At 46.2% G+C, this 12,466-nt stretch overlaps 1 protein-coding gene across 2 annotated transcripts; it reads right to left on the bottom strand.

Moving 5' to 3' along the window:
* Positions 1–767: 767 nt before the first annotated feature.
* On the bottom strand, positions 768–4,053 carry TCF21 (transcription factor 21). 2 transcript variants are annotated; one of them, XM_054064133.1, is made up of 3 exons: positions 3,720–4,053; positions 2,871–3,323; positions 768–1,375 (listed from the first exon to the last, which is right to left on the bottom strand). In XM_054064133.1, the coding sequence occupies exons 2-3, from the start codon at positions 3,318–3,320 to the stop codon at positions 1,286–1,288; spliced, it is 540 nt and encodes a 179-aa protein (XP_053920108.1). In that variant the 5' UTR covers positions 3,321–3,323; positions 3,720–4,053; the 3' UTR covers positions 768–1,285. The 2 variants fall into 2 exon arrangements, with proteins under 2 accessions (XP_053920108.1, XP_009558004.1); XM_009559709.2 differs by lacking the exon at positions 3,720–4,053 and having other exon boundaries at positions 771–1,375; positions 2,871–3,646.
* Positions 4,054–12,466: the final 8,413 nt, after the last annotated feature.

Here is a 12,466-nt window from a genome sequence, read left to right as displayed (position 1 = left end):
ATCACCGGCGGGTGATGCCCGGGGGGAGGCAGCTCCCGGGGGGATCGCGCTGCCCCGGACCGCCACCCGGGCCCCGCCGCTGCCCCTGCAGCCCGATCGGGACTCAGGGCTTGGCCGGGGGGCGACCGCGATGCTGCCGAAGCCCCCGGGCGTCCCCGCAGCCCCCCAGCCCCTCTCCTGCTTTCCTCCAGAAAGTACCCAGGTATCAAACGGAACCGAGGGACGGTATTGAAAGAGCAAGTGAAGCGGAAATTTAAAGCCCCTCTGCTAATAATAACAGTATAAATAACCGAAGACGTCTTGTAAACAGTGCGGTCATAACCCTGGAACATTAAACAGCGCGGTGGGATCTGGCGCATCAGCTGCCGGCGGCCGCTGCCGGTGCAGGGGGAGCGCTCCGCACTCTTGTTTATCTCAGCCTCATCTCCCACGGGCGCCCTGATCGATAGAGAGACGATGTTTAAGTTAAAAATTCCCGGCACCGAGCCGCCAGGGCCAGAGGGGCATCCTCCCTCTGTCCGACTGTGCTCCCTCAATCGATAACTGCGGAGCGGCTCCCGCAGCGCCCCGGGCGCCGGGCTGCGGGGCCGGGCCGGGCTCCCGCGGCGAGGACGGGTCCCGGCCCAGCCACCTCCTCCCCCAGGGATTTGTTCCGTATCTTTGGCTCCGGTGACACACAGCTCCCGAGGGCCGGGGCGGAGAAGCCGCTGGGCGAGGGCGGCGGCGCAATCCCAGGGTCGGAAACCAACATCACACCGCTCCGTGTTCAGTGGGAAGGAAGGTTTATTCACAACAATAGAGCAAAACCTGCTTGAAGAAAATATATCTATATATCTTTAAGGTGAATAGAGATGACTGTCAAAGTCAGTTTTTCTAGGCATCTACATATTTCACAGGTCTCAGACAAAAGATACGCGCGTAGTAGGTTTTGTTTGATCTCTTTTTCTCTAGTAGCGCTTGAACCAGCAAGGCTGTCGTTGCGGGACACTCGAGTGTACACACATTTAATAAAGTTAAATAGAGTCGAGGTCTCTTGGGGTGGAGTCTTTGCTAGGACACGTTTGGTCTCCTCTGCGCCCGGAGCGCGGCTCTCTCCGCGGCTCTGCCTGGGGCAGCGGCGGGGCCACCGTGTCCCTGCCCCGGGGACGATGCTGTCCCCGCCGCCGGGATGATGCTGTCCCTGCCCCGGGAACGATGCTTTCCCCGCCGCCGGGGTGATGCTGTCCCTGCCCCGGGAACGATGCTGTCCCCGCCGCCGGGATGATGCTGTCCCTGCCGCCGGGGCTCAGGATGCCGTCGGGCCGCACAAGCGGTTTGTGTTCACCACTTCTTTCAGGTCACTCTCGGGCTTGCCGGCTACCATAAAAGGCCAAGTCTGTAGCCAGGAAAAGACACGGGTGGGAAGGGGGGTTACATAGGGAAAAGCGCACACGGAAAGGCTTATTTTCACACGCGGATCCAGCTCGGCAGCGCGCCGGGGGATCGAGCTGCCCATGCAGCGCATCAGCCCGCTCCAGGCTGCGCTCGGGCCGCTGCCGCCGGCGAGGACTCGTTTGCCTTTCGCCGGCTGCCGATGCCGCTTCGCCTCCCGTCCCTGGGGCAGCGGAGCCCGTCTGGTCGGCCGCGGGAGGAAGGGAGGCGGGAAGGATGGGCAGAAAGAGAGGAGGGAGCCGCGGCAGCTCCTGCGAATCCGCGTCCCCCCGGCACAGCCGCCGCCGCGCTGACTCCGCGCTCGCCAGAGACCGGCGTGGGGACCCTTCCTTCACCCTCCGGGCACAGCATCCCTCCTCCCGCCGCCCGTCCTGGCCTCCCCCGGCCCGGGGGGCAAGTTTTGGTGTGCCTCTGTGCGGTTAGAGGGGAGCGATATTTGTCTTAGGCGTTGGTTTTGTTTTACTTTATTTTTCTCCCCGTGTTGTCGTGCTGGGGATTTTGCTTTTAGCCAAAATAATACCTCCCAGGCCCTTATCAGGTGACACAGCGGGTAATGTACTTTCCCTCTGAATCTAGAGCTCAAAAAGCAAACCCCAGTGAAAAGACCCCAGATCCCCTCTGCCATCCCTTTATCTGGCGGGGTCTGTACGTGTGGTCAAAGCAAAGGCCGTACATCTAAAACGAGCTCAGGCAGATCTGCCCACTCTGGGTTTGCGTGAGTTGTGTGGATTTTTAGAGCTGGAAATTGGGTGTTTCTGGTTGCTGGGTATGGCGGGGAGACCTTGGGCTCCTTAGTTAAACTTGCTGTGGGTGATGGAAGCAGCAGGAGGGACACTGTGTGCGCCAGGGATAGACACTCCTTTTGGGAGTCCTTTGCCATTTCTATTTATTTATTTATTTCTCCTTTGCCAGTTGACGTGGATAGGAGAAACATCATGGATCCAGCAAATCCAAGCGGCTGAGTGCAGAGCCCCAAGAGCTCCATCTTTAAAAATCTAGGGATTCTTATGGCAGGAAATGTTAGGGTAGAGAGGAGGGATAAGAATAAATCCTGGGCCCTTGGCTTAGGTCCTTCCTAAAACATGTCTTCCTCTGTCCAATCTCCTGTACTCGCCCGCTTGTAGGTAGAAAGCTGCCATCAGCTTGCGGAGGATTCTCAGGCATTTCTGAAGCAGTAAAGCCTGTCCCTGCCTGTCTGTGGCCAGCGTGGCCCCTGGCTGTCCACTGGGGGATTGCCAGGAGTAGCATATGGGGTCCGGGATGCTCAGCTCTCCAGGCACAGGGCAGGAGGGCAGTGGAGAGCCTGTCCCCTTGTACAGTACCCCTTGCCACACCACTGGCATCAGACTGTCTGTGAGAAGCACAGCAAAGGTTTCTCCCAGCACATGCCCCATCCCAGGTCCTTGCCCACCTGTCCCCATGCACAGGCCATGACTTACCAGGTTGACTGGGTGGATGTAGCCATTTTCGTACTTGTCATTGGCCAGGATCTGCCTCAGGTGAGCGATGTAGCTGGAGGCCAACCTCAAGGTGTCCAGTTTGGAAAGCTTAGTGTCTGGGGGCACCCAGGGCAGGGTGGTCTTAAGCCTGGAGAAGGCTTTGCTAAGGACCCTCATCCTTGCCCTCTCCCTGGCGTTGGCGGCGTTTCTCTGGACCTGCTTTCCCTCCTGGCTCACTCCATTTAAAGGGCTCTTCCTAGGGGGAGCTTTTTTCCTCTTGCCCAAGGCCCCTCTCCCCTTCTGAGGGGAGCCATTCTCGCCATTCGATCCCTCCTCGTTGCTCTCGGTGGATGCCCCAAACTCTTTGTTAGTATCCATTTTCAAGCCATCGCACTCCAGCATCTCAACCTCCTGCAGATCTTCCACATCACTGAGGGACCCAGTGGACATGGTCTGAAAGATGCCAAAGGACCAGCGGGAAGGAGTGGAGGGGGGGAGGCAGGAAGGGCAGCTCCTTAAATATACTTCAATGCAGCGGAGGAGAGAAGGGGTGCTGGTATTTTCCTCCCCTTCCCTCCCCCCTGCAGCACTAAAGAACGATACCAGTCCAGAGAGGACCCCCGCCCTTCCACCCCCCAAAACTGCTTTGCCCGTATTTGAGGGTTTAAGGGAGGGAGTGAGCGTGTGTGAAAGAGGGAGAGAGAGAGGGAGAGAGAGAGAGAGAGAGAGAGAGAGAAAGCTGAGGAATTTAGTGAGGACACTAGTAATTTATCTGGGGGATAAGAGAGGCGGATCCAGCCCAGGGGAGGGGCCCGGCCCGCTGAGCACACCACATCCCCAATCACAGACCTTTGCACAGGGCAGGGAATGAGGTGTCCCGGCAAGCCTTTGCTGTGAACTCCGAGCTGGGATTCAAATCTTCACAACTGGAGGAAAGCAACTTGCGCTCTCTCTCCCCCTGCTCTGTTTTTCTGTCCTCTCCCTTCCTCCTCCTCTTTCTCCTCCTCCTCCTCTTCTCCTTCCCCACTTCCCTTTCCAGACCAGGGTTGCTGTCCCTGTTGCTGCCTCCTAGATGACCCAGGCAGCTGGTGTCTTGATTCTTGAAGAAAGCCAAAATGGGTCATGAGCAGAGCAAGCAGCAGATCTACCAGCCAAGCCTTCCAGAGAGCTTTGTAATGCGTGCTGTTGAAATGCTGTCCTGTAACCCAATCTGGGGGAGATTTATGAATGATTATATTTGTGAATGCATCCTGTCCAGCTACTAGTGTATTCCAGGAAGGGAGTGCTCCACTGCCCAGCTGGGAGCATGAACCTTGCTGTCACAGCCCAGGGGCTGGAGGCAGGAGAATCTAACTTCTTCCAGACTTCCTGGGTGATCTCTGACAATTCTTGGTCCCTCTCTCACTCTTTGAGTCCCCCCAGCTGGAAGAGTCCTGGAGGCTGCTCAGTTCACAGGTGTGCCGGGCAGCTGAGGTCCTGGAGTCCATGGAGCCCCACCAAGCTGAGGGAGAACACTGCAGCGCCAGGGAGGGTCAGCATGGCTGCGGATGGGACAGCAAGGGTGTGCACCGAAATGAAGGAAAGGGGAGTGGTTATTGGGTGGTAGAGATCACACAGAAACCCCCTCTTTTCACTGTGTGTTGTTGCAGAGCAGATGTCAGTGTTTTATTCCGCTGTACTCATGGAGCACTTTGTCTGCTCTTTTGTGCATGCTTAAAAGTCGGGGAGTTTTGTCTCAATAAAGAGGCGAGATAAGGCCCCTTCTGTGGGAGTGAGGGCTTAAGGCTGTACTCTGCGATCACTGAAGCCAAACATTACTAGTGGTATTACCACAAATGTGAATAAGCGGGTTGCTGTGCAGTGTGAACGAGCAGATGTAAACTGCAGTTACAATCTTTATGCAGACGTGTATTCAGTTTCTGCAGAGTGGGCTTAAAAGCGGTTAACCTTGGCCTAGGTCTTCTTCCTTTCCATGTAAAATCCTGTCCAAAATACAGGCGCTCACAGAGGCCAGTGAAGCATGAACCTGCTGTTGTAGCTCCTTCCCTCTTCACCCACTTTCTGAAACCTCACAGATCCCACAGCAGCCTGGATTTTGAACACAGCGAACTAAAGGACTGGCCATGATCTGCACAGAGGATTTTTCTGGACACAGTGACTGATCTGATTGCAGGAACAACTACACTTATTCAGCTGCTTATTTAAGGATTCACATAGCTCTGGACAAAAATGTACAGCCTGTGATGTTACTGTGGCATGCAATGGCTTTGTAGTTAATCCAAGGTCACTGGAGCCACAGAAAAGTCTCTTACTGATCTGTGTGAGCATCATATCAGATTTTCTGCATGCACTAAACAAAAAACAAAATTTGTGGAGGGCCAAACTGATATGTCTGACAACTGTTACGTACTGTTTGCAGATTAAAGTTTGAGTAAGAGGCAGAGTGTAATTTTTGATAACTAGCAAGAAAGCCTTTCCTAGCTATTGATCCATCTTGGTTCCTTGGCTCACGTAAGAGAGAAAATAAAAGGGCAGATCCAGACTTTAAGCCAGCCCTTTGCTGTTTGGCTGGAAGATAACACCTTCCCATTCACAATAGGATAAGTATGTTAAGATATCATATCTCCAAGCCCTGGGCTCTTGGGAATTCACTAACCTCTAACGTTATTTTATGTTAACTATGGCCTGTTTGTGTTTTCTCTGTATATAAACTAAGCAGATTGTCAGCATATCAGTCCTAATTAGTGAATTAACTTTGCTTTTTTTTTTCCTTTATAACATCCTTGTTGCAGATCCAAAATATTACTAATCACCAGTGCAGAGATTTATGAGCCGCCTTCTTATTTTCTAGGCTTGATTGTTGTTTGTGCAGGTGGAGATTTAAATGGCCATATCCACTGCAGAGATTTATAGTCCAAGTGATTGATGTTGGAAATGAGCTACAAGACTCCTACTGCAGCAAGGATGACAGAAAACCAAGTTGAAGTTGCTTGTGTCTCTAAGCATGAATGACCAGAGAGCATGAATGACCAGAGAGCATGAATGACCAGAGAGCACAAAATCACATCAAAATTTCAGCAGGAGAAGCTCACAAAAGAACAAAACAATAAAAAAGTATGTACTGGCATCCTTCCTAATCACTTACTTTTAACTTTACTTTAGTTAATTTCTAAAAATTTGTTGTAAAAAGCAGAAAGAATGATCTGGCTTGTTAAAAATGCCCTTAGTATGCTGCTACATATGCATTCTGAAAATCAAGATATGTGTACATGTGTGTTATGAGCCTTTGGAATTGCCACACATTTGTGTCTTTACTGACTTACATATATTTTTGAGTCCTCAGAGCCAGTAAAATTAATCTAATATGGACCAAAAGCTTTTGTGGAGACACAGGTCACATTTTTGTATTAGTTTTGTGGAGATTAGTGTGTGTGATGTATATTCACATACATATAGTATGCCGCATTTTGAGTCCTTTATGTGTACAGACTACTACACATTCTTTTAACAACGTAATTGTTCCTTTTTCCCTCTCCAAAGGGGCCAGCATGGGCAGACCTAAAAAACTATATCTTCCTATCTCCAAGTAACTCCTGGTTCCTAATTTGTTTGTTACATGACTTGAACATATCCTTTTCCAACCCTTGTTATGTCCCTCCTGGCAAGCCCAGGATTTGTACCCCTGATCTGGCTCCCCTCACCTGAATTGCTTTGCCCAGTCCTTCTGACTGTCCTTCTAAAATCCAACCCCAGTTTGGGGTAGAAACCAACAGAGACCAACTCAGTCCTGTAGGAAGAGTAAAGCTGGGATGGCTGCAGCCACCGTGAGGGCGGTGTGGCCGTTTACTTCTCCAGTTAAATGACTAGAACCACAAACCAGCCACTGGGTTACTAACTGGCTGTGAAAGACACACGGAGCTAAAGTCCTTTTGGACTTGCCAGTACTTACACTTCTTCACTGATGTTTTAAGTCGGAAGTTGAAATATTGGCATGGGGAACATCAGGACAAATCTGTGGATTTTCCCTCCTGCAGATGACTTTCTCCTCTGCATTTCTGTGGCTACACAGTAAAGTGTATCTCTGTTTTCCTTCTATTTGAGACCCACTAAGCCATAAGGTCATTTAAGACATGCCAGGGGTACTGAAGGGAGAGGTTCAGGATGCCTGGTCTGAAAAATGTTAGATGGGGGATGTCACACATAGGCTCATGTTGTTCTATGGCAGATTACAGACTTCCCCCTGGAAAAAAAAAAGGCCCACTTTTTATGCCTCCAACCTTTCCTCCCTTGGGCTGGAATAACACAGTAATTTGAGAACAGCTTTGGAACTTGAGGCCAAGATTTCTGCAAGAGTCTCATGATTTTGCTTAACATGGCTTGGGTGTTTTTTTTTTTTTTTATGTTCCATGTCATTTAGTAAAGTACCATTTTTTCACCCAGCAGAGCATTGAATATTCACCCCAAAAACCCCTCAGATCACCCACAGATGAGGAAAACATAATCAGTAGCTGGTTTTAAAGCTTTTGCCCAAGTATAATACAGGTATTTTCCTAGATTTGGAGAATAACCAAGGAAGTCACCTACAGGCAGCCAGCTTATCATAGATCATGTTCAGTCAGATTTGAGAATAATCAGATTAGTGTTTTGCAGTTGCAATTTGAAAAGAAAAAATCTAGTTGCACTGAGATTTTTTTCTGTTCACTTCTGGTCTTCCCTGAAAAGTAAGTAAAATGATGGAGGGACTTCAGAAACATACTTTCACATACTTTAAGTGAAATAATACAAATAATATACAATTATTTAAAAATAACACTACTAATAACTATTACTAGTAATATAATACTAATAATTTAACAATCCTGTGATATTTTTGTGATAGGATTCTGTCTTGTCCATTGTAGAGAATGGACAGTGCTGGAGAAATGAGTCAAAGTTGGTTGTAACAATGAGGTGACTTTTCAGAAGGGCAAGGGCACTAAAACCCTCCTATGGCTCCTTTCCAATGCTGTGTATCTGTTTCTGGTCACAGTTTTGGTTTGAAAGGTAAAAGGCATGGTGACAAATAACATTATAAAGAACTATGCAAAGAGAAAAAAGTGATGTCACTGCCAAGACAGCAAAAGACTGTCCTGGAGAATTGGTGCAAGAGGCACATATTTGTGTGTGATACCAGTGTTGCTACCCCTCCCCAAGACAACCGGATGTCTTGCTTCAAAGCCTCGAGAAATCAGAGCTCTTTGAGAAAGTATTTTCTAGAATAGTTTATTTTGAGGGGAAAAAAAGAAAGAATATTTCCTTCTATTCTAATTTAGAGATATCTGAAAGTGTTGCTGATATTTAGAATGGAAAAATTTCAGTCTTACTGATTATGGATTAAAAGAAAGATAAGGAAGTAAACTGCAGCTTCAAGAAAATTTATGTAAAATGTCATGCAGCAGCCGTAATTCCATTTCGTGCGTCTTCTTAAACCTTGAAATGTTACAAACATTGAAACTCTGGGAAATGGAGTTTCTGAAAAATTTCTTTAGTGGGTATTTAAAAAATATTTTATAAACATCAAATATTTTATTCCAGTTTTATATTTTAATCTTTTGTCGTATTGGTGTAAAAATCTGTGACACATATAAGTAGTGTTCTTATCTACCACAGGGAACACCTGTACATGTACTAACTGCATGATGTCTACCCCCCCGACTTATGCCATCTGGTACCTTTTCCTTTGAGCAACTTCACAAAAATCAGCGGGGCTGCTCACACAATCAACCAGGCTGGATGAACAAGAATAGCAAAAGCTGTCCCTGTAGAAACGCAGTCATGGTTAAATATCCTAGCGTCTGATAGAAATACTGGCAACAAGGTCTTAATCATGAAGGATGCATCAAGTCCTGGTGTGACTCACTTCCCCCTCCCATGCCAGATCTCTGGTGAGGGTTTCTGGTACTGCTGCTCTGTTAAGCAATGTCCAGCAAAGGATCTATCAGCTAGAAGCTGACTACACCAGAAACGTGCAGCATGTAAGCTGTAGAAGTTATTGAAGCAGAAATAAGATAGCTAGTCCCCAACATGAGCGTTGAGCCCTAACTTTCAAATAACTTTTCGCAGACTTGCAAGTGGGATGCTTGTAGGAAGCAAACCTAAGGGACTGAGTCATGTTTGTTTTATAAAGCACATTTACAGCTATTCAAAAGGAACAGCGAGGAGAAGTATCCTCTTCCATCTCTATTGCAGAGAATACTACTATCTGCTGCTTCCAGGATGTATCTCTGAAATATTACTAGGTAGTTGACATTGTAAGCTGCAGACTCTTTTATGAAGTGATCAAACGAGAAATATGCAACCCCCCCAATATATCTTATGCAGAATTATCACTGAAGGATTAAAGTGCAGACATTTTTTTTTTATTTTGAATATCTCTTTCTGTTATGTTTCTTTGTTGGCTAATCTTTTGCATTTTTGTGGTTTTAAGACATGATGAAATTCGTTGATAAGAAATAAGTTCTCTTTTGCTTTCCAATAATTAGCACATTTGATAAAGTTTTGGAAAATAAAGGATTTTTGCTTCAGAGGGAAATTTGGAAAAGAAAAACATTTTGTAGGGGAGTGGCAGGAAGAATGTCAACTATTCTGGTGAGGTTTTTTTACTTGTATGGTTTATGGCATGATATACATGCATGTAGACGCAGATTTCATGACATTCCAATTCACTTAAAGTGCTCACAGCTTCTGAATGTCCAGTTCCCAGAGCATCCATCATTAAATTCAGTAAATTGGCTGATGTCTTCCATTTTCGTCCAAATGAAACATCACCCAGATTCTTCCTGGGCTTACAGACTGAGTTGGCCACAGTTTGTGCTGTTGGACTCCTTGCACTCCATTTGTCACAAGGGCTTTGCATTTTACCAGGTCTGATAGGTGCCCACAGTAAACTAACTAACTGACTGCAGTGGCATCAAAAGGAGTGACCATACAAAGCTGCAAAAATATTTGGGCCAAAAATACCCATATAATAAAACAGCAAACTAGTATTTTTGCACAGTAGTTATCTGGAAATAGCACGTGTTGCAGGTGAGTCTTGCATGGTAACTTTAGTTGGCAAGGCAAAGGAAAAAGCAGATTACACGTTCTACTCAAGTAACAGAGAAAGACCACAGTCACTGTGGATTCCTTTTGACTCTGACAGGCCTTATGCACGTCTCACAAACCGTGACTTTCAGAGCTCCTGGAACATCCCCAAAGTGGGGTCATGGCACTTTGCCACAGTGCAGTCCTCTCGTTTTATGGTGCATATCGTAGTTCAGAATACATATAGAAAATGGTGTTGTTTTAGAAAGTGGCATCGCAAAAGCACATAATAAAAGTCTATTAAAGTAATTTGGAGGAAATAAATAGCTTTAAAAATGAACCAAGGAATAGCATAAAAAGAAGACCATAAATGTGGATTGCAGTGAAGTCCCATGAGACTGAGAAAGTATCAAAGAACTGAAAGAACAGAAATGAGGGAAGAAAAAGCCCCAAGTACGGACTGTGAAGGAAATCTTACTCTCTTTTCCCTCCTTTCTCCTCTTCTCTTTTCCTTTGTGTGTACAGGTCTGGGGTGATGCTCAGACTACCTAGTATTTAGTTCTTAACTGAGGGTGGGACAAACCCAGAAGGAAAGCTTGTTATAGGAGGAAAGCAGAGAGACAAACCATCAGACCTTCTGCTAACCAGGACTCACAGGATTTTGTGGCTAGTGGAAGGATTTTCATTTTGATGCCTTATTTCAAACTCCATATCATTGCCACTTCTACCCTGCACAACAGATCTCTATTAGCCAAATTTTGCACTAAAATAAGGTAGATCTTTTTTGTGCAGGCCATTTGGATTACATAGCAGATATATCAGACACCATTTACCATATACTAAAATTTGATAGCAGAAATTTCTTGTTTTGTACTCTGTAAGGACTGAACAAAGATGTACATGTGATTACTGTGAGCTGTGTTGACTGTAATTTCCACAGAGTGGAAAAGATTACTTATATCTGTGACATAGTATTCACAAGTTATGTGTCAACACTGTGGATGAATCCTTGAGAAAGGCTTTCCATGTATGCAAAACTCTCACTGAGGAGCTGCTTAGCCAATCAGTTTAAGCAGAGGCACTTCAGGGACATTCATGATGCAAACTTCCATTGGGTGCCAATGCACACAGGATGTTTGCAGCCACCTTGGTGTTCCCAGGATGAAAGCCATGTTCTGTCCTGAATAACAAGAAATTCCAGGTAAAGCCTCTGTGAAGTGCCCAGTGCAGCACCTGTACCAATGCACCACATCATCATTCTGTTTTTCCTTTCTCCATACCCTGGCCCACTATAGTCTTGCAACTCTCCTTGGCAGCGTGTAGCCAGAGCCCTTTCTGAGGTGCAGGCTCTAGGTTGTTCCTGTGTTTTTAAGCTTTGGTGGAATTAGTGTTACAGCTAATGGCTCAGTGATATGTGTAACACAGCCTTACTGCTACAATTTATGGTGCAAATTAATGAAGTGCAAACTGGGCTAATTTGAAAGAGACAGACCCTTCTTTGATTAAGGTGCTAGCCAGAGACCTAGGATATGTGTGTTGATTTTCTGCTATGTTATGGGCTTTCCACACAACCACAAAAGGGGGATCCTTTCTGCTCCAGTTCCTCAGTGGTAAAAATGGGATAAGTACACTTTCCTGCCCTACAAAAACATTATGAGGGGCTTACGCACTATGGTAATGGATACTGGGGGTAGTTAAGATAAATAACCTGATAGTTAGTTGCAAGAAAATGATTGATGTTAGAATACTACAAATATGTTGAAAGCCTAAAATATCTTTGTGATGTCTCCCATTTCTTGAAATGCCAATTAACATTTTTCACTCAGATACCTGATGTTTACATTGGCGCATTTTTATGCTCACATGTCCTACAAAATGGATACTTGCCTGACTTTGATTTTAGATGAAAGCATTCAGTCCTCAACCCCATAATAATTCTGAAAGATAGAAAAGTTGCTTTTACAAAAAAAAAAATAAAAAATGAGTGTTGATCGTGTTAGTGATGAGTGACAAACCAAAAGTTTAATAAACAGACTGTGAGTACCATCCTTAGTAACACTATAGCACAAGTAGCAAATCACCATTGACTAAATTACTTCAAAGTCCCCAAGCTCTCTGTGAAGAAAAATAAAGTGTTACTTTGGTTTCCTGTAATCCTTCCTCAGTAAAAACACAGGATTCCCTCAGGAGAGTTAAAATCCATTACTAGGCTTCTTTATGCCTTTTTGTAACTCTAATTGTCTCTTCCATGAGGGGTCTTACTTCCTTGAATCAAGAGTAATGCAGACTCTCTGGGTGCAATGGGGCTTCAGAGAAGTCAGCTTTTAGGTCCATCTTCTTTTGGTGTCCTCTTTTTGAGTTGCCCCTCTGCACCTCACTGGTTTCTAAGACTCTTGCTACTTGCCTGTATAGTAGCCATATGCAGGATAACATACTCCTAAGCATTTCTTTGTACAGGCGTGGAAAGCAGGCAGGTAGGCTCAGCACCCAAAGTAGAGTGCTTTGTACCACGCACAGCATATAGCTGGATTTAT

The sequence above is a fragment of the Cuculus canorus genome, chromosome 3 (assembly GCF_017976375.1).
Source record: "Cuculus canorus isolate bCucCan1 chromosome 3, bCucCan1.pri, whole genome shotgun sequence".
In the NCBI taxonomy this organism is placed as follows: domain Eukaryota; kingdom Metazoa; phylum Chordata; class Aves; order Cuculiformes; family Cuculidae; genus Cuculus; species Cuculus canorus.
The sequence above is the reverse complement of the archived record's forward strand: the minus strand, read 5'-3'. Positions and strand labels throughout refer to the sequence as shown.